This window comes from Carcharhinus amblyrhynchos, chromosome 21 (assembly GCF_965287045.1).
Source record: "Carcharhinus amblyrhynchos chromosome 21, sCarAmb.v2.hapA, whole genome shotgun sequence".
NCBI lineage: Eukaryota > Metazoa > Chordata > Chondrichthyes > Carcharhiniformes > Carcharhinidae > Carcharhinus > Carcharhinus amblyrhynchos.
Genome location: NC_137344.1, coordinates 4,498,709 through 4,524,539, shown reverse-complemented (window position 1 = coordinate 4,524,539; position 25,831 = coordinate 4,498,709). Strand labels below are relative to the sequence as shown.

At 47.6% G+C, this 25,831-nt stretch overlaps 2 protein-coding genes across 6 annotated transcripts in view; one reads left to right on the top strand and one right to left on the bottom strand.

Annotated features, from left to right (window-relative positions):
• The first annotated feature begins 662 nt into the window (after positions 1-662).
• On the top strand, positions 663-22,037 carry tefm (transcription elongation factor, mitochondrial). Of its 2 annotated transcripts, none has more exons than XM_080209317.1 (4): positions 663-753; positions 12,982-13,433; positions 15,880-16,029; positions 17,206-22,037. In XM_080209317.1, the coding sequence occupies exons 1-4, from the start codon at positions 723-725 to the stop codon at positions 17,635-17,637; spliced, it is 1,065 nt and encodes a 354-aa protein (XP_080065443.1). In that variant the 5' UTR covers positions 663-722; the 3' UTR covers positions 17,638-22,037. The 2 variants fall into 2 exon arrangements, with proteins under 2 accessions (XP_080065443.1, XP_080065442.1); XM_080209316.1 differs by lacking the exon at positions 663-753 and adding an exon at positions 8,720-8,795.
• Positions 22,038-23,439: 1,402 nt separating this feature from the next.
• atad5a (ATPase family AAA domain containing 5a) overlaps positions 23,440-25,831 on the bottom strand; it is a 63,822-nt gene continuing 61,430 nt past the window's right edge. For all 4 annotated transcript variants that reach the window (XM_080209308.1, XM_080209309.1, XM_080209311.1 and 1 more), the window contains one exon: positions 23,440-24,514. In XM_080209308.1, coding sequence (XP_080065434.1) covers positions 24,436-24,514 — 79 coding nt within the window. In that variant the 3' untranslated portion in view covers positions 23,440-24,435. The remainder of the gene's footprint in view (positions 24,515-25,831) is intronic.

Here is a 25,831-nt window from a genome sequence, read left to right as displayed (position 1 = left end):
GAGGCCGGAAATAGGGAATTCCAACACTTAGCCCACAGCATGGCAAATAACCATGGAGCAATGGAAATTAGAGATGTTTAAGAGACACCGAATTGTAGGAGTGCAGAGATCTTGGAGGGTTGTCTAGTGGGAGAAGGTTACAGAGCTAAAGGTGGGTGAGATCAGTTGGGATGTGGACTCTAGGCCCAGAGTGGAGAAATCAGCCAGAAATCCCAGTTACCTGCCACCCATCCCCTCTCCGCTCTCAACTGGACGTTATTCCAGCATCGACTGAACAAAGTACAAAGAGTGCCTTAGGCGGTCCAAGCCAATGCTGATCATGATGGCCTAACTAAACTAAATTGGATTGAATGCCTGTTTCTGTGCATTTTACTTGGGTCAGAATGTAGGGTTTGCCTGTGAGGCCTCATGCAATTCAACATCCCACCAGCATTGATTTTGCAGCTTGGTTTACAGTTAAAATATCAGTGGGATAAGATACTGAAGGATTGCCAAGGTACCAGGAAGTAGAGTTGGCAAGTTCCGGGGGGAAGAATGAACAGCTGGAAGGATGTGTCAGAGATCAAGATAAAGCCATCAAACTACTTACGGATCACAAAGCCTGACAACTATATTCCCCAGTGGGGACTTCCCCCTCTCTGGGCCTGAAGGGGGAAAATTTCCAAAGTCTGTCTCAGGATTACTCAACTCCAGAAGAATGACATTCCTGGGATGACATTCCGATGGTTTGGGCAGCACCTTGTGCAGTTCCAGGTAACTCTTCCATTCCTTACAGCCATGAGGCAAATACATTTTTGAAGACTCTGACTAGTGGACAGGGTTATTGTTCCACAGAGCCAGACCTCCCCTAGTACCCATCCAAAAATGGCTATTGGGTGGCTGCCATCTGTGGTTCTGCTTCTGAGTCAGAAGTCCCGCTCCAAAGACTCCAGCAGGCAAATTCCAGGCTGTCAGTCCAGCGCAGTACTGAATGCCGCACCATCAGAGGGTCAGTACTGAGGGAGTGCCGCACTGTCAGAGGGTCAGTGCTGAGGGAGTGCCGCACTGTCAGAGGGTCAGTGCTGAGGGAGTGCCGCACTGTCAGAGGGTCAGTACTGAGGGGGTGCCGCACTGTCAGAGGGTCAGTGCTGAGGGAGTGCCGCACTGTCAGAGGGTCAGTACTGAGGGAGTGCCACACTGTCAGAGGGTCAGTACTGAGGGGGTGCCGCACTGTCAGAGGGTCAGTGCTGAGGGAGTGCCGCACTGTCAGAGGGTCAGTGCTGAGGGAGTGCCGCACTGTCAGAGGGTCAATACTGAGGGAGTGCCGCACTGTCAGAGGGTCAGTGCTGAGGGAGTGCCGCACTGTCAGAGGGTCAGTGCTGAGGGAGTGCCGCACTGTCAGAGGGTCAGTGCTGAGGGAGTGCCGCACTGTCAGAGGTGTCAAGTTTCAGATGAATCAATCTCCCGTCTGCCCTCTCAGGTAGGCATGGAGCTTTGACGAGGTACAGGGGAGTTATCCCCAGTGCCTTGAGCAAAGATTATTCCTCAACTACCCTCACTAAAAGCATATTCTCTGGTCATGATCACATTGCTATTATAGAATTCCTATAGTTCAGAAGGAAACCATTCAGCCCATCGAGTATGCACCAGCCACAATCCCACCCAGACCTTATTCCTGTAACCCTACACATTTGCCCTGCTAACCCCCTGACCCTAAGGGGCAATTTAGCACGGCCAATCCACCTAACCTGCACCTCTTTAGACTATGGGAGGAAACTGGAGCACCCAGAGGAAACTCACGTGGACACAGGGAGAACGTGCAAACTCCACACAGCAACCTAAGTTGGAATTGAACCTGGGTCCCTGGCGCTGTGAGGCAGCAGTGCTAACCACTGTGCTGCCCTATTGGAGACTGCTGTGTGCAATAGGCTGCTGCTGTTCTGAAACTGAAGAAGTATTTCATTGCCTGTAAAGTGCTTTGGGACTTTCGGCAGTAATGAAGTCTGTTATATAAATGCAATACTCTCTCCTCAGAGTAACAAACACTGAAGATATTGGCTGAAATCAGCACTACCTGGGGCCATTGAACCAATCGATGCAGCTCAGCTATTTCACTGGATAAACTCAACCTGTCACTGGAATCAACAGCTCTGTATCCAGTTTGTTCTGTTTGAGGCCCTTCATGTTTCATTAGTCCAGCAACATTCAGCCTTCAGTGTCCGCCAACACTTACCAGGGAGAAGGAAGAGAATGGCAAGAGCTGTGTTGGCGGAACTGAAACCCAACTGGTCAATTTCATTGTAAAGGTTCAAACAATTACAATATTGCCTTAAGGGGACACACCTTGGAAAAATTCTATTCAGTATGCATACACACCACAAGCATTGTATTCCTGATGGAAACAAGAAAAGCTAGTTACAAAGAGAATGTTTTTGAGATAAATTCATTGAGATAAATCAGTGATTTTGATTTGATTTATTATTGTCACGTGTATTTACAGTGAAAAGTATTGTTTCTTGCACGCTATACAAAGCATACTGTTCATAGAGAAGGAAATGAGACAGTTACAGTATAGCTAGGGTGTAGAGAAAGATCAACTTAATACAAGGTAAGTCCATTCGAAAGTGACAGCAGCAGGGAAGAAGCTGAGTTGGTTGGTAAGTGACCTCAGACTTTTGTATCTTTTTCCCAATGGAAGAAAGTGGAAGAGAGAATGTCCGGGGTGTGTGGGGTCCTTAATTATGCTGGCTGTTTTGCCAAGGCAGCAGGAAGTGTAGACAGAGTCAATGGATGGGAGACTGGTTTGCACGATGGATTGGGCTACATTCATGATCTTTTGTAGTTCCTTGCGGTCTTGTGCAGAGCAGGAGCCCATACCAAGCTGTGATAGAACCAGAAAGAATGCTTTCTATGGTGCTTCTGGAGAAGTTGGTCAGAGTCGTAGCTGACATGCCAAATTTCCTTAGTCCTCTGAAAAAGTAGAGGCGTTGGTGGGCTTTCTTATAGTGTTGGCATGAGAGGGCCAGGACAGGTTGTTGGTGATCTGAACACCTAAAAAGCTAGGAGCTGAGAACACAGCCTTATGGGGCACCGATGTTGAGGATGATCGTGAAGGAGATGTCGATCAATGAGGATTGACAGAGGCTGTTGGTGGTATTTGATACCAAATCATTCTTGGTCTTCCAGGAATATGGAAGAGGAGAAGGAGGCCATTTTTTAAAATTTATTAATCACAAGTAGGCTTGCATTAACACTGCAATTAGGTTACTGTGAAAATCCCCCAATCGCCACACTGTGGCACCTGTTCGGGTACATTGAGGAAGAATTTAGCATGGCCAATCCATCTAACCAACATGTCTTTCAGACTGTGGGAGGAAACTGCAGCATCTGGAGGAGACCCATGCAGACATCGGGAGAATGTGCAGACTCCGCAAGATAGTGACCCAAGCCAGGAATTGAACCTGGGTCCCTGGCGCTGTGAGGCAGCAGTGCTAACCACTGTGCCACCGTGCCCCTTGAGCTTGTTCTGCCCTCTAGCTAGAAAATGCTCTGTACCTCAGTTTCATTTACATTCCTTTGCTGCATATCCCTATTGGATAATCTTATAACAACATAAGAAATAGGAGCAAGAGTAGGCCATCTAGCCCCTCGAGCCTGCCCCGCCATTCAATAAGATCATGGCTGATCTGAAGTGGATCAGTTCCACTTTCCCACTTTCTCCCCATAACCCTTAATTCCCTTGTCTGTCAAAAATCTATCTACCCGTGACTTAAATATATTTAGCGAGGTAGCCTCCACCACTTCACCAGGCAGAGAATTCCAGAGATTCACCACCTTTTGAGTGAAGAAGTTCCTCCTCAACTCTGATCTAAACTGCTCCCCCCTTGAGGCTGTGCCCTCTAGTCCTGCTATTCTTTCTGAGCAGGAAGAATCTCTCTACCTCTACCCTATCCATCCCCTTCATTATCTTATACGTCTCTATAAGATCCCCCCTCATCCTTCTAAACTCCAACGAGTACAGACCCAGTCTATTTAGTCTCTCTTCATAGTCCAACCCCCTCATCTCCGGTATCAGCCTAGTGAACCTCCTCTGCACTCCCTCCAAGGCCAAAATATCCTTCTGCAAGTGCTGCGACCAAAACTGCACACAGTACTCCAGTTGCAGTCTCACCAGTGCCCTGTACAGTTGCAGCAAGACCTCCCTACTTTTATATTCTATCCCCCTCGCTATAAAGGCCAACATTCCATTCACCTTCTTGATCACCTGCTGCACCTGCAGACTGGGTTTTTGCGACTCATGCACAAGGACCCCCAGGTCCCTCTGCACCGTAGCATGCTGCAGCTTTTCGCCCTTTAAATAATAATCCCTCCTACCATTATTTCTGCCAAAGTGGATAACCTCACATTTGCTAACATTTTATCCAACAACAAAAAAGGAATAATCATAGTCTTGAAAGTTCCAATCAACCCAGCATCCAGCAGGAGAAATTTCCAGGTTTCCACAAACCTGTGTGAAGTACTGCTTCCTGAACTCACTGCAAAATCCCCTGGCTCGAACAGTGCTCCCTTTGTCTGTATTTCCCCAGGATTTCTTAATTAAAATACCTCTCAAGCTGCTCATCTAAAGCTAATTTTTGTGTCATCCATTATAATCAAAGATGACCATGACATCAACTAGAATCCGCTGAGATGATTTTTTTTTGTAAAAATATATTTTATTCATAAACTACATGGAAGGACATTTCAAAATGGCCATCACAGGAAGTTTTTGATTTGATTTATTATTGTCACATGTAATAGCATACAGTGAAAAGTAAAGTCCCTTGGACAAGTTAGGTTAAAGGATCTGTCTCCATGCTGTAAACTTGTATAACTCTGTGCTATACAGATAAAGCATACTGTTGATGGAGAAGGAAAGGAGACAGTGCAGAATGTAGTGTTACAGTCATAGCTAGGGTGTAGAGAAAGATCAACTTAATGTGAGGTAGGTCCAAAAGTCTGACAGCAGCAGGGAAGAAGCTGTTTTTAAGCCACAATGCAATGCAAAGCTATTAAATTTTCCTGTACACATCCTGCTACAATACAGTCAAATTAACATTTCAGACATTTCAAAATGGTCATTACAAATGGTCTAATGGTATTTAAGTTGTCTACATCGACCAAGGTGCACTCTAGTGCTTCAGTACAATTATGATACATGTAACATTGACTCTAGATTCAGTGTGAGTCATATAGCCCAAGGGGGTTCTATACAATTCCATTCCCCTGAATTCACTATGGCTGAAACGTCTTAGAGAGCAAACCTCTCCCCATTGTGTCATCTGCAAACTTGACGATAATACCTTCACTTCCTTCATCCAAGTCATTAACATATGTTATGATGACAGAGTATGAGCTTCTTGAACAGTCTGACATAGGGAATGAGAAGGTATTAGAGGTATTGATGGGCTAATAACTGGACAGTTCTCCAGGTCCTGATGAATTGTGTCCCAGGATGTGGTGGGAGGGAAGGGAAGGGAAGAGATTACAGGGGTTCTGACCCAAATTTTTAATTCTTCTCTGGCCACAGGGGAGGTCATGATGTGGCAATGCCGGCGTTGGACTGGGGTAGGCACAGTAAGAAGTCTCACAACACCAGGTTAAAGTCCAACAGCTTTACTTGGTAGCACAAGCCACTGAAGCTCTGAAAGCTTGTGGCTTGTGCTACCAAATAAACCTGTTGGACTTTAACTGGTGTTGTGAAACTTTTTACTGTGCTTACCCCAGTCCAACGCTGGCATCTCCACGTTGTGAGACTTCCACAGGGGAGGTGCCAGAGGACTGGAGGACAGCTAATGTGATTCCACTTTTCAAGAAGGGTGATAGAGATAAACTGAGGGAACTACAGACCAGTGAGTCTCACGTCAGTGGTAGGGAAACTATTGGAGAAACTTCTGAAGGAGAGAATTAATCTCCACTTGGAGAGACAAAGTTTGATCAGGGAGAGTCAGCATGGCTCCGTCAGAGGGAGGTCATGCCTAAAAAATTTGATTGAATTTTTTGAGGAGGTGACCAGGTGTGTAGATGAGGCTAGTGTACTTGATGTAGTTTACATGGATTTCAGCAAAGCCTTTGACAAGGTCCCACATGGGAGACTTGTAAAGAAGGTAAAAGCACATGGGATCCAGGATAATCTGGCAATTTGGAACCAAAACTGGTTTAGTGGTAGGAGACAGAGGGAAGTGGTAGAAGGCTGGTTGCGTGACTAGAAGCTGGTGTCCAATAGCATACCACAGGGATCAGTGCCAGGTCCCTTATTGTTTGTGATATACATAAAACAACACAGATGAGAATATGGGGGGAATAATAAGTAAGTTCCAAGAAGACATGAAGATTGGCAGGGTAGTTAATAGTGAGGAAGAAGGTCTTAGGTCACAGGAAGATATAGCTGGGTTGGTCAGATCGGCAGAGCAATGGCAGATAGAATTTAACCCTGAAAAGTGTGAGATAATGCATTTTGGAAGAAGTAACAAGAGAGGGGAGTATTTAATGAACGACAGGACACTAGGAAGCTCAGAGGAACAGAGGGATCCTAGGGTGTGTGAGAAACACAGCTCACAGTTAAACAATTTAGTCAAGTCAAGTTCTGAAGGAGCAAGATTTTATTTGACGTTCTTGCAAGACCGGGTGTCTAGCGAAATAGGCACACCTCACATAGATTTACAGCACATTTTATACCTTTTTTACAAGCATTGTGATGGCTTTGCAATGTGATGTTCTCTCCTAATTGGTGGTCCCTGTCCCATCTATGTGTTGACATTCTCCTATTGGCTCGAGGTGCCCTAAGTTCCTATCCCATCTAACAATGTCTCCTGTTATCACAAGAGTGCATTAGCAAACTCATCCATCTTATCCAATACTGTTACATGTCCAGTTCAGATTGGCAGTAATCAATCCTTTGCCAACTTAATCACTGCTGTCCCGACTATCTCAGTGACCCCTTCCCCCTTTTATGCTTAGTTGTATAAACAACACATCTTGCAGACCATTTGCTTTTTATAACATGGGCCTCTTACATTCCTGCAGGATGTGGTGTATGCTTCACTGCACATCACATCTCTGATGTTATCTCTACATTACAGGCAGTCTTTTTATTATCCCTAATTATTGCTGTGTTAGCAGCATCGAACCCTATGTCCTATGTTTGTGACTAAACTCACAGTTGTTTCCATAAAGTGGGTTATCAATATGCCTAACTATATCCAATCTATTTAACTTCAAGCTATTTCTCTATGCTCTACAAATATATGTGTTAACAACATCTTTACCTATTGCTCACAGGTGATTGTCCACAGATCCCTGAACGGAACAGGACAGGTTAACAGGATAGCTAAGAAGGCATTCCAAACAATTGCTTTTATCAGTCATGGCTCTTTGATAGAGCACCTTACCCAAGCCTTACCTTACCTTGCCTGTAACCCCACATATTTACCACACTAACCTTCTTAACTACATATCTTGGGACACATGGCCAATCAACCTAACCTGCACATCTTCGCACTTTGGGAGATAACCGGAACACCCGGAGGAAACCCACGCAGACATGGGAAGAACTTGCAAACTCCACATAGACAGCGACCCGAGGCTGGAATTGAACCCTGGACCTGGCACCGTGAAGAAGCAGTGCTAATCACTGTGCCACCATGCTGACCGTTATAGCAAGGAAGATTTTTATCACCCTCTCTCTCATTCTGGCATCGACCCAGAACTGAGACAAAGTTGAAATGGCTGGAGCTGATTCTGAACGTCGCAGGTGAACTTGGTACATAGTGTCTGACCAGAGTCTCAGAGTTCCACAACACAATTGGCCTAATGGACATTGACTTTGTGTTGAATGATTACTCTGCTCTAATGCTGAATAAGACTGTGCATGGAAAGGGGAAATCCAACTCACCAGCGATATTTTGCTGAGCTGGATTGCCTGATGTGGAATCAAAAGGTTGTGTATTGAAGTTCCACTTCAGAACTGAGAATGCAATTAAAAATGGGCTGTCACTCCAGTGGAATGTCCATAGAATCCCTATTGTGCAGAAGGAGGCCATTTGGCCTATCAAGCCTGCACCGACAACGACCTCACACAGGCCCTATCCCTGTAACCCTATATATTTACCCTGCTAATCCCCCTGACACTAATGGACAATTTATCATGGCCAACCCGCCTAACTCGCACATCTTTGGACTGTGGGATGAAACCAGAGCACCTACACATGGACACGGGGAGAATGTGCAAACTCCGCAGAGTGAATGACCCGAGCTGGGAATCGAACCTGGCGCTGTGAGGCAGCACTGCTGATCACCGCGCCACACATTGAGGAGGAGTGCTGCACTGTCAGAGGCGCTGTCTTTCAGATCTTAGCCTGATGACTTGTCTGCCTGTTCAAAGATCCCGGGATACTGAGGAGAGCAACAAAATAAGACTTAATATCCTGGGCAGCAATCTTCACTCCTGGAAAAGACATGCAGTGGGTGTGAAAGGCTCCACAAAGATTAATGTTACTAATTTACCAATTCCTGTGGCTAATCGGGGGCTGAACAAGATTTTTAAAACAAAACACCTGCACTATTGATCTGAGAACTCAGGATGAGAATGGAATGTCCTTCTGTCAGTCCCAGTGCAAACTCCCCTCCTCCCTGCAAGCTAGGAACCCAGTTTCAGAGTGCAGTTTCCGCCGGACGGTTCTGGCGGGTGCGCTGCTCCCCCCTGGGGGACCGCATTGGCGGTTGCACGTGGCCTGCGGTCATGCTGCTGAAGGGCCTGAGCCGGTTACTGATCCGAGGTAAAAGCACAGAGTCTCTGTCATACCGGGGAGAGCAGGCAGGGCAGGGCAGGAGGGGCAGGAGGGGCTTCTCATTAATACTGCGGCGCCGGGCGGACTCAGAGAGAGCTATTCGGCCATGGAGGGCGGCACATACTGACCAGCTCCATCCGAGACCCGGGGTCAGCTTTAGGTCACTGAAATCCCCCGCCCCGGGCCCACCGCCCAGTCTGACAAGTGTCGGCTCCAAACCCTGAGCACAAATTTCAGGATGGCTCAACGCCAGTGAAACACTGAGGGAGCCCCACACTGTCGGAGGGTCAGTGCTGAGGGAGCGCCGCACTGTCGGAGGGTCAGTGCTGAGGGAGCGCCGCACTGTCGGAGGGTCAGTGCTGAGGGAGCGCCGCACTGTCGGAGGGTCAGTGCTGAGGGAGCGCCGCACTGTCGGAGGGTCAGTGCTGAGGGAGCGCCGCACTGTCAGAGGGTCAGTGCTGAGGGAGCGCCGCACTGTCGGAGGGTCAGTGCTGAGGGAGCGCCGCACTGTCGGAGGGTCAGTGCTGAGGGAGCGCCGCACTGTCGGAGGGTCAGTGCTGAGGGAGCGCCGCACTGTCGGAGGGTCAGTGCTGAGGGAGCGCCGCACTGTCGGAGGGTCAGTGCTGAGGGAGCGCCGCACTGTCGGAGGGTCAGTGCTGAGGGAGCGCCGCACTGTCGGAGGGTCAGTGCTGAGGGAGCGCCGCACTGTCGGAGGGTCAGTGCTGAGGGAGCGCCGCACTGTCGGAGGGTCAGTGCTGAGGGAGCGCCGCACTGTCGGAGGGTCAGTGCTGAGGGAGCGCCGCACTGTCGGAGGGTCAGTGCTGAGGGAGCGCCGCACTGTCGGAGGGTCAGTGCTGAGGGAGCGCCGCACTGTCGGAGGGTCAGTGCTGAGGGAGCGCCGCACTGTCGGAGGGTCAGTGCTGAGGGAGCGCCGCACTGTCGGAGGGTCAGTGCTGAGGGAGCGCCGCACTGTCGGAGGGTCAGTGCTGAGGGAGCGCCGCACTGTCGGAGGGTCAGTGCTGAGGGAGCGCCGCACTGTCGGAGGGTCAGTGCTGAGGGAGCGCCGCACTGTCGGAGGGTCACTGCTGAGGGAGCGCCGCACTGTCGGAGGGTCAGTGCTGAGGGAGCGCCGCACTGTCGGAGGGTCAGTGCTGAGGGAGCGCCGCACTGTCGGAGGGTCAGTGCTGAGGGAGCGCCGCACTGTCGGAGGGTCAGTGCTGAGGGAGCGCCGCACTGTCGGAGGGTCAGTGCTGAGGGAGCGCCGCACTGTCGGAGGGTCAGTGCTGAGGGAGCGCCGCACTGTCGGAGGGTCAGTGCTGAGGGAGCGCCGCACTGTCGGAGGGTCAGTGCTGAGGGAGCGCCGCACTGTCGGAGGGTCAGTGCTGAGGGAGCGCCGCACTGTCGGAGGGTCAGTGCTGAGGGAGCGCCGCACTGTCGGAGGGTCAGTGCTGAGGGAGCGCCGCACTGTCGGAGGGTCAGTGCTGAGGGAGCGCCGCACTGTCGGAGGGTCAGTGCTGAGGGAGCGCCGCACTGTCGGAGGGTCAGTGCTGAGGGAGCGCCGCACTGTCGGAGGGTCAGTGCTGAGGGAGCGCCGCACTGTCGGAGGGTCAGTGCTGAGGGAGCGCCGCACTGTCGGAGGGTCAGTGCTGAGGGAGCGCCGCACTGTCGGAGGGTCAGTGCTGAGGGAGCGCCGCACTGTCGGAGGGTCAGTGCTGAGGGAGCGCCGCACTGTCGGAGGGTCAGTGCTGAGGGAGCGCCGCACTGTCGGAGGGTCAGTGCTGAGGGAGCGCCGCACTGTCGGAGGGTCAGTGCTGAGGGAGCGCCGCACTGTCGGAGGGTCAGTGCTGAGGGAGCGCCGCACTGTCGGAGGGTCAGTGCTGAGGGAGCGCCGCACTGTCGGAGGGTCAGTGCTGAGGGAGCGCCGCACTGTCGGAGGGTCAGTGCTGAGGGAGCGCCGCACTGTCGGAGGGTCAGTGCTGAGGGAGCGCCGCACTGTCGGAGGGTCAGTGCTGAGGGAGCGCCGCACTGTCGGAGGGTCAGTGCTGAGGGAGCGCCGCACTGTCGGAGGGTCAGTGCTGAGGGAGCGCCGCACTGTCGGAGGGTCAGTGCTGAGGGAGCGCCGCACTGTCGGAGGGTCAGTGCTGAGGGAGCGCCGCACTGTCGGAGGGTCAGTGCTGAGGGAGCGCCGCACTGTCGGAGGGTCAGTGCTGAGGGAGCGCCGCACTGTCGGAGGGTCAGTGCTGAGGGAGCGCCGCACTGTCGGAGGGTCAGTGCTGAGGGAGCGCCGCACTGTCGGAGGGTCAGTGCTGAGGGAGCGCCGCACTGTCGGAGGGTCAGTGCTGAGGGAGCGCCGCACTGTCGGAGGGTCAGTGCTGAGGGAGCGCCGCACTGTCGGAGGGTCAGTGCTGAGGGAGCGCCGCACTGTCGGAGGGTCAGTGCTGAGGGAGCGCCGCACTGTCGGAGGGTCAGTGCTGAGGGAGCGCCGCACTGTCGGAGGGTCAGTGCTGAGGGAGCGCCGCACTGTCGGAGGGTCAGTGCTGAGGGAGCGCCGCACTGTCGGAGGGTCAGTGCTGAGGGAGCGCCGCACTGTCGGAGGGTCAGTGCTGAGGGAGCGCCGCACTGTCGGAGGGTCAGTGCTGAGGGAGCGCCGCACTGTCGGAGGGTCAGTGCTGAGGGAGCGCCGCACTGTCGGAGGGTCAGTGCTGAGGGAGCGCCGCACTGTCGGAGGGTCAGTGCTGAGGGAGCGCCGCACTGTCGGAGGGTCAGTGCTGAGGGAGCGCCGCACTGTCGGAGGGTCAGTGCTGAGGGAGCGCCGCACTGTCGGAGGGTCAGTGCTGAGGGAGCGCCGCACTGTCGGAGGGTCAGTGCTGAGGGAGCGCCGCACTGTCGGAGGGTCAGTGCTGAGGGAGCGCCGCACTGTCGGAGGGTCAGTGCTGAGGGAGCGCCGCACTGTCGGAGGGTCAGTGCTGAGGGAGCGCCGCACTGTCGGAGGGTCAGTGCTGAGGGAGCGCCGCACTGTCGGAGGGTCAGTGCTGAGGGAGCGCCGCACTGTCGGAGGGTCAGTGCTGAGGGAGCGCCGCACTGTCGGAGGGTCAGTGCTGAGGGAGCGCCGCACTGTCGGAGGGTCAGTGCTGAGGGAGCGCCGCACTGTCGGAGGGTCAGTGCTGAGGGAGCGCCGCACTGTCGGAGGGTCAGTGCTGAGGGAGCGCCGCACTGTCGGAGGGTCAGTGCTGAGGGAGCGCCGCACTGTCAGAGGTGCTGTCTTTTGGATAAAATGTTAAATTAAAACTTCCGCTGCCCATTCCACTGGATGTAAAAAAAATTCTACGTCACTATGTCGTGGAAGGGTGGCCGTACCCCCCTGACGTTCTGACAAATATTTGTTCCTCAGTCCCCACCTAAAAATTGCACATTGGTCATCATTTTGTTGATGTTTCTAAGATACTGAGGTCTATAAATTCACTGGAAATAATCTCAGTTAAAATAGAGACTACACTTTAAAAATACATCATTGTTTGTATATCACTTTGGGGTTTGCCAAGGCTGTGAGAGGTTCAATGTAAATGCCATGTCTTTCTTTGACATGTTCTTTCCAGCAAGTGGAATAATGGCTGTTGGTGTGCGGACCCTCTGGGTCTCATCCCAACAAGAGGCTGCATCTTTGGATGCAGAGAGAGTAAACAGTAGCACAGGAGGGAGTAGTGTTACTTAAACAAATTTCTGTTCACTTTTTTGGGAAATGCAATGTGGAAAAAGTTCTCATGGTGCTTCCTGGAAGCATATCAAAAACAACATTTGTCACCAAACTACGTCAGGAGCTATGAATTTGGACAGGTGACTAAAGGTTTTGTCACAGTGATTGGCTTTAGGGAACGTCTTAAAGGAGAGAGATGAGCAGCAAAGGGGTTTAGGGAGGGAATTTCAGGGCTTGTGGCCCAGGAAGCTGAAGGTACACTCACCACTGGTGAAGGGCTCAAATCTGGGATATTGAAGAGGCCGGAATTGGAGAAGGCAGGGGGCCGTTGCTGAACTGGGAGCCAGTGTAGGTCAGTAAGAACTGGTGCTGGTGGATGATTTGGTGTGAAGTAGAGAATGGGCAGAGGGTGAAGATAGATGGATGACTGGGGAGATGTTTAAAAGCATCAGATCCGATGGTGTGTTTCTATTCCCCTAGGCCGGCAGTGTGTGTTCCAGCAACTGAGCCGCCCCAACATGCTGAGGCAGCAGCGCTTTTGCGTGTGTTGTAAGGAAGGTCGCTACGCTGCGACGGATCTCCACCGCCTCGACTGCCCACACCATGACCCAGGGGGGGATGACATTGATGAGCAGTACACACCCCAGCAGCGGGCAGCTGTGCTGAGGGTTCTGAACACAGCCTCCCGGGAGGAGCTGGCCGGAATCAAACTGCTCCGTGGCAGGAAATCGGCCAACATTGTGGAGTACAGGGAAGAACATGGACCATTCACACACCTGCAGTGTCTCCTGGAGGTGCCGCTCTTCAAACACAAAACCATAACCAAGGTGTGTCGGTCAATCCTGAATCCCTGTGGGGAGCCTGGGAGGAGAGATAAGAAACTCCAAGGATTAAAGTTTATCAAACCTGACGTAGAACGAAGGCGACTCCTGGTAAGGACTAAAATAAACTGCAGGGAGGCTGTCCAAGTAGTATACTGGATAAGCGGTGGGTATACTGGATATATAACTAGTATATTAATGTACTCAATATGTAATTGATATACTATATAAATATAGATATACTGGATATATGATTACTACACTCAATATAGAGTAATAGAGCCAGAAAAGGCCCTATACTATACAGCTGTTCTTCTGAGCTTCCCAGTGTCTTGCCATTCATTAAATACTCCCTTTTCTTGTTTCTTCTTCCAAAGTGCATCACCTCACACTTATCGAGGTTAAATACCATCTGCCATTGTTCTGCCCATCTGACCAACCCAGTTATATCTTCCTGAAACCTACAACCTCCTTCTTCACTATTAACCACCCTACCAATCTTGGTGTAATCTGCAAACTTGCTTAACGTTCTCCCCACACTTTCATCAATATCATTTATGTATATAACAAACAGTAAGGGTCCCAGTGCTGATCCTTGTGGTACATTGCTAGACACTGGCACCCCGTCACTCGAATAGCTTTCTACCCTTTGACGAAGCCAGTTTTTGATCCACCTTGCCACATTTTCCTGAATTCCATGTGCTTTAACCTTCTCAATCAGTCTCCCAAATGGGACCTTGTCAAGAGCTTTACTAAAATCCATCTAAATTACATCAACTGAACTTCCCTCATTTACACACTTGATCACATTTTTGAAAAATTCTAACATTTGTTAGGCATGACCTCCATTTGATAAAACCATGCTGACTTTCCCTAATTAACCATGTCTTTCTAAGTGGATATTAATCCCCCCTTCAGAATTTTTTCCAATAGTTATCCTACCACTGATGTGAGACTCACTGGTGTGTAATTTCCTGGTTTATCTCTACTACCCTTCTTGAAAAGTGGAACCACGTTAGCCGTGTTCCTGTCCTCTAGCATTTCCCCCGTGACCAGAGAGGAATTAAATATTTGTGTCAGAGCCTTGCAGTTCCCTGCCTTGCCTCCCACAGTAGCCTGTGATGCAGTTCTTCCAGGCCAGGGGATTAGTCAGTTTATAAGTCAGTCAGAGTCTCTAATATCTTCCCGTTTCCTACATCAGAAGGTACAATTCCTTCTAATCCCTTATCCAGAATTCCGTACCCAGCTTCTGTTCCTGAGTGAAGACTGAAAAGAAGTTTTCATTGAACACCCTCCCTCCCTGTGGCTTCACTCACAGACTGCCCCCCCTGGGTGGCGCGGTGGCACAGTGGTTAGCACTGCTGTCTCACAGCGCCAGGGACCCAGGTTCAATTCCCGGCTTGGATCACTGTCTGTGTGGAGTTTGCACGTTCTCTCCGTGTCTGCATGGGTTTCCTCCAGGTGCTCCAGTTTCCTCCCACAGCCTGAAAGACTTGCTGGTTAGGATGCATTGGCCATGCTAAATTCTCTCTGTTCCCAAACAGGTGCTGGAGTGTGGTGTCTGGGGGATTTTCACAGTAACTTCATTGCAGTGTAAGCCTACTTGTGATACTAATAAATAACCTAAACTTTAAACTTGGTCCCTAATGGGCCCTACTTTTTCCCTGGTTAGCCTCTTCCCTTTAATATATTTATAAAATGTCTTAGGATTCTCCCTTCTCTTGTTCACAAGTTCTTTTATATGCCCCCTTTTTGCTCTTCTAATTGCTTTCTCAAGTTCCCTCTTGCACTTCCTATGTTCCTGTCAGGCCTCACCCTTTGGACTTGCTAAAAACTTTCTCTTCTTCCACATCCAGTTTTGTAATTGACACACTGTATAAATACAATAGGTATACTAGATATATCGTTAGTATACTGGATATACAATTCATATACTATGTAAAGGTAATAGGTATACTGGATACATGACTAGTGTAGACAATATGTAATTGACTTTCTATATAACTATAGGTATACTGGATATTTAGCATACTGGGCATATAATTATTGTACAGGCTTTACAATTGACGCACTGTATAAATGGAATAGATTTAGTGAATATATAGTTAGTATACTGGATGTACTCAAATTCTTGACCACCTGACTCAAGCCAGAGTCATGTTGGAGAGCTGTGAATGACATTGATGGCTGGTTCTAAGTACAATGTGGTTTATTTTGACTACCTCCTTTATAAATACAAGGACAGCAGTTTCTAAGCAGGGCTGGTATCTGATGTGGATACAGAATTGAAAAGCCTGTGAATAGAATTTCTGATTCTGTTGAAATGCTGGGATGTCAGATTTGGGATGTGTGGGTGTGATGGCTGCTCACTGCTATTGAAGTGCCTGCGGTGAGATTGTCTGCTTTGTGGGTTCCAGCGTAGAGTTAATGAGCTGAAAGTTGCAGATCGCTGATGTGTGGGTTACCACGGAAATGCTTAGAATACTGTGCGCAGGAGAGTACACACTCTGACTGGAAAAGGGGTTCTGTCTAAATACATCCTCTTATTTACCACAAGGCTGCAGAAAGCATTGTGTCGATCGTGTTTGGAATCCGTAAGATTGCGTGGGCCCACGTGGACCGGAATCTGACTGTTCTGGACTGGAACCAGGAGACAAGTCACCGATACATGAAGGGTGCCTACCTGCCCTCCATTTACTTGGAGGAGGTAAGTCAGCTTGGAGGGTTCTTCTCTCCCCTCTGTTCTTCTGGGCTGTCACTGCACTGTGTCAGGGAGAATTGGGTGGTCAGATTATCTCCAGAGGATTGTATCCTCTCGGATTGAGGATGAAAGGGTGATCTGATTGAGGTGTTGGAGGCGACTGGCGGGAGTGTTCGGGAGAGAGGCTATTCCCTCTGGCAGGATTCGAGTTGCCCACTCTGTCTGGATGGATTTATGGGTGGTTCAATCACATGACCACCTCCTCCAGCCTAAACGACAAATAAAACAGCTTTTGTCCCATCAACAATATCCATCTAGTGAGTAGGTATTCCAATCAAAGAGAATTATCTGTTTGCTGATAAGAGATTCATCTTCAATTAAAGGAGACTCTAGAGCAATCCTGGAGAGTTGGCAACCCCATTGTGGGGGTTCTGGAACAAGTGGCAGCTAATTTTATCATGAAAGTTCAGAGGCATTTGTTCGCACAGAGGCCAGTGGAAACCTGCAACTCCCTCCACTCAAAAGCAATCGAGGCTAAAGGATATGAAGAGAAAATTTTGAAGTCGAGATTAATAATAACCTATTTATAGAATCATAGAATCCCTACACTGCATAACGCCATTCGGCCCATCGAGCCTGCAGCGACAGCAATCCCACCCAAGTCTTACCCCCGCAACCCCACATATTCACCCTAGCTAGTCTCCCTGATACTAAGGGTAATTTAGTGCAGCCAGTGCACCTAACCTGCACACCTTTGGACTGTGGGAGGAAACCGGAGCATCCAGAAGAAACCCATGCAGACACAGGGAGAATGTGTAAATGCTACACAGACAGTGACCCAAGCTGGGAATCAAACCCGGGTCCCTGGTGCTGTGAGGCAGCAGTGCTAACCACTGTGCCACCGATTTTTTGTTAGGCAAGGGTTATGGAACCAAGGCCAATGGATGGAGTAAGGTACAGAGCAGCCATGATCTCCGTAATGGATCAGATGCAAAGAGCTGACTGGCTGCCTCCTGTTCCCATGAAACTGCAATCCAACTCAACATTGGAGCAGGAAGAGTACTCTGCCTTGTGGAGAGGTGTGTGGCGACAGCTCATTGCCTCTCTTTGTGCTCTTGTGTTATCTACTTTCAAAATCCTTGACAATTCCATCATTCTTCTTCCTTTTCCATTTATTTGTAGATCTCTTCGGCCGTCTCAAAAATCCCCAAGGCAGATTTCTTCATCTTGGAGAAGCCTAGCATCTCGACTCAGAGCACCCACCTATTCCCTGTGACGCTGCACTTGCGCACGATCGAGGCCATGTTACATGGGCTGCTGGGAGGCAGCTTCCTGGAGGAGGGTCAGCACAGAGTGCTGAGCGTGGTGCGCTCGGCAGTGGGGAAGCATTTTGAACTGATGGTGGGGGAGTCCCGGACGAGTGGGAGGGAACTGGTGCAGCAGCTCATGATTGACTCGGTGACGCAGGAGCACCCGCGGGTGCTGTTCCCTCGGGACGCACTGGCCCGCTATCGGAGACTGTTTCAGAAGGGAAATGCAGACCGGGGAGAGGAAATGTGTGATGCTTTGCTGCAAGCTGTTGCTTTTTATGAATTTCTGTTTAATAATTCTTAAATATCACAGCAGGTTAAAGAGAAACTTGGTAGTCAAGCACCAATAATGTAACAGTCGTGGTCAGATTGGACAGGCAAATAATTTCTCCCAAAGTTTCTTGTCCCTATCCTGGCTGATGTTTCATCTGCTACATGATTCATTGGTCACATTCCATTACCTCCCCCTGTAGCTTCAAAGAACAGAGGGAGTTCCCTGGCCAATTTTTATCCCTCAATCAAAATCACATAAAACAACTTATTTGGTCATTTTCATATTGTCTGTGGGATCTTTCTGTGTACAAATTGGCTGCTGCATTTCTTACATTACAAGTGGCCACATTTCCAAAGTACCTTGTTGGTTGTAAATCACTTTGTTGTGTTCAGTGGTCTGGAAAGGCATCATAGAATTGCAAGTTTTTCTTGTGCATGAGCCCTGATGGTGTCAGATTGGTTATTTGACTGCAGTGGGCTTCACAGCTGAATTAAACCTTGATGCCTATTTAAGCACGGTTTTTTTTTCTCCTGTTCCTAATCCAAGGGCAGTAATGATTGTAATCCATTTTGCACAGAGCATTTAGTGCAGAGAGCTGCATGCAACAGTGAGCAGTAACTTTCACCGAAAATAAAAGTAGAAAATGCTACAAATACTCAGCCACATCTGTAGAGAGAGAAACAGAGTTAATGTTTCAGCTCACTGACCTTTTATCAGAACCAACTTCTAGGATTTTGGTTTGAATGTTGCTCAGCGTGGGGGGAACATCAGTCATGTCTATTTTGGTCCAACATGCAGAAAGCACAGACAGCATCCAGGTCGCAGGCCACAGCTGGAGAAATGATTCAATCCTGAGTCAATGCTGAGTGAACTATTTTAGTCGGGGCTGGGGTGTTACAAAACTTAGTGTGGGTCAGAGGAAGAGCAGGATTCCTGCTCCTAATTGTGATCCAATGGAAAATGTGTTTGTAAAGTTATAGCTTATGACGAGGTGAAAAATGTGGAAAGTCTCCCCATTGGTTGTATCTAAAGCAGCGTTTTTCAAATTCCAGCTGGAGCTCAGGATACAAACCACCCAGATGTGCACCAACTGGATCGTGTTATGTGGTTTTAAACTAGGCCCTGAACTGGGACTATTCCTCATCTGATTTTACTGCTACTTGCCCGGACCTTTGAGCAGAACCATCATTGGCTGTCTAATGCTTTGGGATCTGAAGGTGATAGAAAGCATTAGACAAATCAAGTTCTCTCTTTTAAGAAAAATGACAATTGTAAAGCTAGGTGATTGTACATTTCAACCCATTCTGCCTCCTGGTTATTTATTATTAAATAGTTTCACTGGACTTATTTGTCATTTTTGTACCAAATTCTATCCACTTCCGACCAGTGATACTGGTAATTCATGAGCTGTGACTATTGATTCACTGTAATAATTGTATAGCTGAGGAATCATTGTGTACACCAGAGTACTGATGGATTTAACATCATAGCTCCTCCCTTGGGAAGTTCCCAGTCTCTCCTGCCATTACTGCTGGTGTCAGGGTCAGCCACCTGCCCCCTCCAGGACAGAGCATTGTTCAGTCAGCCCCTCCCCTACACACAAGGTGAGCCCCAACCCCAAGAAAACGTCCCGTTGTGGGGTTAGGCGATTGTGGACTGCAATGCAGTTTTGATATAAGTGCTGGTTACAATATTGTCAATAAGAGTACAGCATACCAATAAATCTTTTAGTAATGACATCTTAAATTTACCCTTCAATGAAACAGTTGGCCTGAATGGACAATAAAGAATTTGTCTCCTACAGATACTTCCAGTACATGACACCAACTTTACAAAGTGACTGTCATAATGCTTTTTTTTGAGCGAGATCCCACAGTGACACCAGCAAGGGCTTATGGAGTTGGAGTGAGCTATTCATATGCATGGAGAATTGGTTAACTGACAGGAAGCAGCATTTTCAAGCTACAGGCTGTGACTAGTTCTGGCCCCTCGGCTAATGATAGAGACAAACAGACCGAAGTTTGCTGATGATACAAAGTTATGTGGGAATGCAAATTGCGAGCAAGACACAGTTGTTGATAATTGAATGGGCAACAAAGTGGCAGATGGACTTTAATTTGGGGAAGTGAAATTATTCACTTGGATGCTAAGAATTATAAAGCATAATTTTTTAAAAGGCATGAAACTTCTAATTGAATTTCAGAGGGACTTGGGTGTATTCATCCAAAGGACATTAACATGTTGTACAGCAAGCAATTAGATAAGCAAAGGGTGGCACAGTGGTTAGCACTGCTTCTTCACAACTCCAGGGACCTGGGTTTGATTCCCAGCTTGATTCACTGTGTGGCGTTCGCGTGTTCTCCCTGTGTTTTCACTGTTGTCCGGTTTCTTCCCACAATCCAAAGATGAGTCAGGTGCATTGGCTATTCTGAATTGCCCCTTCGGTCCCAGGATGCAAGACTCTTGGGGTAACTATATCGAGTTATGGGGAAAGGGCTCAGCTGGGATTGTTGTCGGTGCAGGCTCGATGGGCTGAATGGCCTCCTTGTACACATTAGGGATTTTATGATTTCTTTGAAATTGCTTGCAAGCCTTTATTGCAAGAGATTGGAGTACAAGAGTAAGGAGGTCTTGCTACAGATACATAGTGCTCTAGTGAGGCCACACCTGGGGAACTATGTGGAATTTGTCTATCATTGAGATATACTTGTGTGGGATGAGGTATTGTGAAGGTTCACCAGGTTGGTGTCTGGAAGGACAGGATTGCCCTATGATGAAAGGGTGAGTAATTTGGGCTTATATTCGAGTTTAGAATTCTTTGATACTTTTAAGGTTTTGAAGTGACCTGACAGGGTAGACACACACATCCTTTCTGTTGGCTGAGTAATCTGGAAGTCTCCAGAATAGCTGCCTGACTACCTAGGACTGAGATGAGCAGAAATTTCTTCACTCAAACGGTTACAATCCGGTGTTCTCTATCCCATAAGTCTATGGATACTCCATTGCTGAATATATTTAAGGTTGAGATAGACACCTGAGTCTCTGAGACCAAAAATCTGATCAGCCAGGATAGCGTTGAATGGTGGAGCAGACGTGACGAGCTGTAAGGTCTGTTCCTATTGTGGAAGGTCAACCTGACATTAAAATCAGGCACCTGTTCATATAGAACATACAGTACAGAAACAGGCATTTGACCTGACTGGTCCACATCACTGTTTATACTCCAAACAAAAACCTCTCCCCACACTCCTCCCCTTGAAAATAACCTCGTCTTCACAACTCAATACACAACAGATTAAATTTATTATAGTGCTACAGCTGGGGAGAAGAATAGCTTTTTTCTTTCTCAGTTTAGTAATTGATTTGATGGCACTGGGAGTAAAGTTCTAAGGTTATTTATTAGTGTCATGAGTAGTCTTATATTAACACTGCAATGAAGTTACTGTGAAAATCCCCTAGTCACCACACTCCAGCACCTGTTCGGGGTCACTGAGGGAGAATTTAGCACGGCCAGTGCACCTAACCAGCATGTCTTTTGGACTGTGGGGGAAACCAGAGCACCCGGAAGAAACCCACGCAGACACAGGAAGAACATGTGAACTCTGCACAGTGACCCAAGCTGGGAATCGAATCCGGTCCCTGGTGTTGTGAGGCAGCAATGCTAACTGCTGTGCCACCCCCAATTTAGTATGTCACCAACTTAATCCCTACTGCCTCCACCCAAGCGGCAGTTCTTATTGTGGAAGCCTAATTGGTTGGCAGTCAGAATAGAGTGGAATGGTGGTGGACCAGGAACCAGCCTGTCTGATCAAATATGGCATTCCCCATGCACCCCTATTCACCCAAAAATACCCACATTAGCACAAACTTTCTTGATCTAAATGGTCCAGGTTTGTACTCTGTTTGTAATGACTGACACCAGGAACAGACTACAATTTAATCTAGTGACTCAATAAGTAACTACCTGAATTTAAGACCAAGGAAATATGTTGTCAGCTCACAAACAAATCATGGATTCCCTAGTTTACAAAGACATACTCCATCCTATTGATTGCATCATTCAGATATGATTTATTTTCTAGAAATACTCTAGAATAAATTTAGACTTTATTATAATCCCCTCCAGGACATCCCAAAGTCCTTTCCAGCCAATTAAGTACATTTGAAATGTAGTCAGTTGAATAGTAGCAGCAAATCTGCAAACTATTATTAGCAATGCGATAGTGGCCAGAGAATATATTTTAGTGATTAACTAGAATTTACAGGACTATTCAGACCAATTTATCCATGCCAGCATTTTGTGCTCGTGAGCTTCTTCCCTCTTGTCCTCATCTCACCCCTTCCAGGGTAACATTTTTCCGGTCTCCCTCATGTTTTTGTCCGGCTTCCCTTAAACACACCTACTCTATCCACCTCAACCACAAGTTCCACATTCTTCCTCATTGAATAAAGATTAGATTTATTAATGACTATCTTTGCTTTTTATTTGTGGTTTCTGGTACTGCTTTCCCCTGCAAATGGAAACATTTTTTACCCTATTAAATCCTTCCAGAATCTTGATGGAAAATCACCCTCTACCTTCGTTCTGGAGAAAAAAGACTCAGCCTGCTCAATCATTTCTGAAACATACCACCTCAGTTTTAGCATCATCCGTAATCTGCAACTTCTCCAGTGCCTCTATATATCCTCTTTATAATATAGAAGTGAGAGTCTGCAGTTTTCCTGTGACAGGCCTAACACATTTTCCACTGACTTCACACCCATTTGAATTATGAGCATATGCTGATGTTCCTTTGCCTTCCCCAGCTCAATAAAGGAACTTATTTAGAGGAACCAGTGTTCTGCAGAGTGTGCGCTTGTGCATTGGTTTGGTGAATTTTGTACTTGAAGGGGGAACAGTGGAAAAGAACATTTTTAGTTTCAGTCTGAATTTGGAAGTTTTGTTCTCCAGGTCAAAGTCTGCTAATTACAACAGTCTTGAGGCGTTTCAAAGTCATTTGACACTGGACCTCCAGTACAAAAGAAGCCTTCATCACCCAGATTAATTGGGGATTGAACCCAAAATCCAGAGTGTAATCCAGGGAACCACCAGCATTTCCAACTACAGTGGCTTCAGTACTGAGGACAGAGTGATGAGGCCAGCTTTCCACAACCTGGCCATTTTCCTGGTAGCCAATTGTATTGAAATAACCTCTGGTTTGTTAGTCCACCAGGGTAATCATGTCCATTGCACATCCACACCACCCAGGATAGGCCACTGGAAAGAACTGAGGAGTATCCTGGCTGATCATCCCCTCCAGGTGTTGCAGCTGCCCCCATCAACTGCCTCACCCAAGATCAAGTGTAATAAGCCAGATTGGTGGCTGCATTCTGTATTATAGAATCCCTACAGTGCAGAAAAAGGCCATTTGGTCCATTGAGCCTGCACCGACGAGGCCCTATCCCTGCAACTCCACCCATTTACTCTGCTAATATCCCTGACACTAGTGGACAATTTGCCATGGCCAATCAACCTAATCTGCACATCTTTGGACTGTGGGAGGAAACCCACACAGACCCGGGGAGAACGTGAAGTACAAAACGAGATACCAAGAGAGGATCTAGCAGCACCTTGACAAGTCAAAATTGACAAGCCATTTTGTTTCTATTTTATAGAAAAGGATCAATGTATTTTTGCTTTCTTGCTTGTTAGATTAAGCAAGGTAACTTACAAATCTCTTCCAGCATTAAAAGGTCAACAAGAACTGCAGAGTGCAATACACTATTCATGAAGGAATGCCTAAATTTAAATTAAAAGAACAAACTTACGTTGTGCATGGTATTGGAGTTTGCAGTTATACAGCATTGCTCTGATTTATTTAATTCCATATCCAATGACGAAGTGGGGCGTACAATCACACTATACAATACAGGGGCACTCCATCCTTACAAAATCCATGTAATATAAAAAATTGCAACATTAAAAAGCTTTAGTGGACAAGATGGACGGGTCATTCACGATTTATGATGATATTCCCTCCACCTCCCCAGGTGGGGTTATCGGACTCCAGAATGAGCCAGTTACCAGTGGGTTTGGGTCCTCTTCCAGGAGGAAGACACTTGTCTGATCTCACTGCTGTCTGTAACCGGTCCTGTTTATGACACTTGTGGAAGCTTTATAAACCAAAGCTCGTAGCTTTGGACTGAAAGGGTTTTTTTTGAGGTGGGGGTCAATGCAGAAAAGAGGAAACAAGGATGAAAAAAAAAGTCAAAACTATTTGAGAATATGTAAATAAATACTTCTGTCGCATTGATCTGGGAGATGGTGGGGGCAAGTTGGGGGGGAAAAAAAACTAGTCAATATTCCCTCTCCCAATGCAGTGACCCCTGCTGGAATGTGTGCAGTGCCAGTATTGGATGAGCACATAATTGGGCTTAACTGTAATGCCCCACACAGTCAAATAGCACCCCCTTCTACTTGCACACAGATTTTTGGGCGAGACAGCAGAAGGTACCAACAGGAAAGGAGGGGAGAGTTCATTATTTCTCCATAAGTGTTATAAATAGACTCCACACACGAAGGAAACTATTATGCATTGGATTTTTACATTCTTAGACAGCAGATACTGTTATCCCACTGTAATTAAATTAAGGTCACCCAACATTCTCCTACACAGTTTCACATCACTTTACTGTACAAAAAAATGATTCCACAAAACACACATATACATGGTGGATAGCAATTACCAAGTAAAAAAACAGGGGGAAAAACCCCAGTAATAAGAGTCTGCAAGAGTCAAATGTGTAATAATTCACTGTACAACAAGTAATATCATCAAATTGGGATCCTCATGGGAAATTAGCTGCAAGGGCTTCCAGTGTGCGTTTAGGCAGCTCCAAGTGTGCACTATCCAAATAATGCAGAAACCTGTAAAAAATAAGACCAGAGTTTGTAAATTTAAGAAAACAAATTGCTGCAAATACACATTAGGTCGGTCAGTATCTGACGAAGAGGACACATATGCATAGAACATTACAGTGCAGTACAGGTCCTTTGGCCCTCGATGTTGCACTGACCCGTGAAACCAATCTAAAGCCCATCTAACCTACACTATTCCAATATCATCTGTATGTTTATCCAATGATGTTAATGCAGACTGGTGGACATGAATCTCCATGATGCACATTCTAAATAAAGACAAGTTTAAACCAAATCTGGAGCAGACAATACACTTTAAGCTCAAAATCAAAGGGTGGGATTTTTCAGCACAGTCAGGCATTGTTGTGGGAGGGACAGAAATATTTGGGCAGTCCCCCCGCCCTGTCCACAACTCTGCCCGCAGGTGCTGGGTTGGAGAATCCCAGTTTAAGCCCCAGTAACAGTAGCACAGTGGTTAGCACTGCTGCTTCACAGCGCCAGACACCTAAGTTTGATTCCTGGCCTGAGTCACTGTCGGTGTGGAGTTTGCATGTTCGCCCCTTGTCTGCGCGGGCTTTTTTCTGGGTGCTCCGGTTTCCTCCCGCAGTCTGAAAGACGTGCTGGGTAGCGCATGACCCGAACAGGTACTGGACTGTGGCAATTGGGGAATTTCCCAGTAATTTTGTTGCAGTGTTAATGTTCATCTTATTTGTGACTAATAAACTTTTACTTTTAAACTGGCAATAAAATAACTCAATTATTCCAAATCACCTTTTGTTATTCCACAACCATCCCAACTGAACAAAATACCATCCTGGGCTAAATTACTGAACCTAGGCACTCCTGTTTCAGTAAACCCTAACGACTGATAAACGAAGCAGTTGCGCTGTGCCCACTGAACTGTAAAAACACCCAAGACTATAACTGTAGATTCTGTCCTTGAATGTGGAACATATTAACTGAACAACACCAGAGTGAAGTATTGATGATGAGTGGTAGCAATGAGGATGAATTAAAATAGACAACCTTTAAAATCATGTGACCCCTGAAATTATTCCTGTGGTGAAGATCAAAGAAGTTGAGTAAAAATGTAGTTTTAAGATATGTGGAGAGGCTGGCTTTGAACTGGCATAGTAAGAAGTCTCACAACACTAGGTTAAAATCCAACAGATTTATTTGGAATCATGAGCTTTCGGAGAACTGCTCCTTCACCAGGTGACACTCAGGCTGCAGCATATGGGTGCATGTAGGCTTGTCTGCAATTTATTACAAGGAATATTTCCATTCTGAGAAACAGTTAGTTGGAGGCTGAGGACTCCCCAGAGG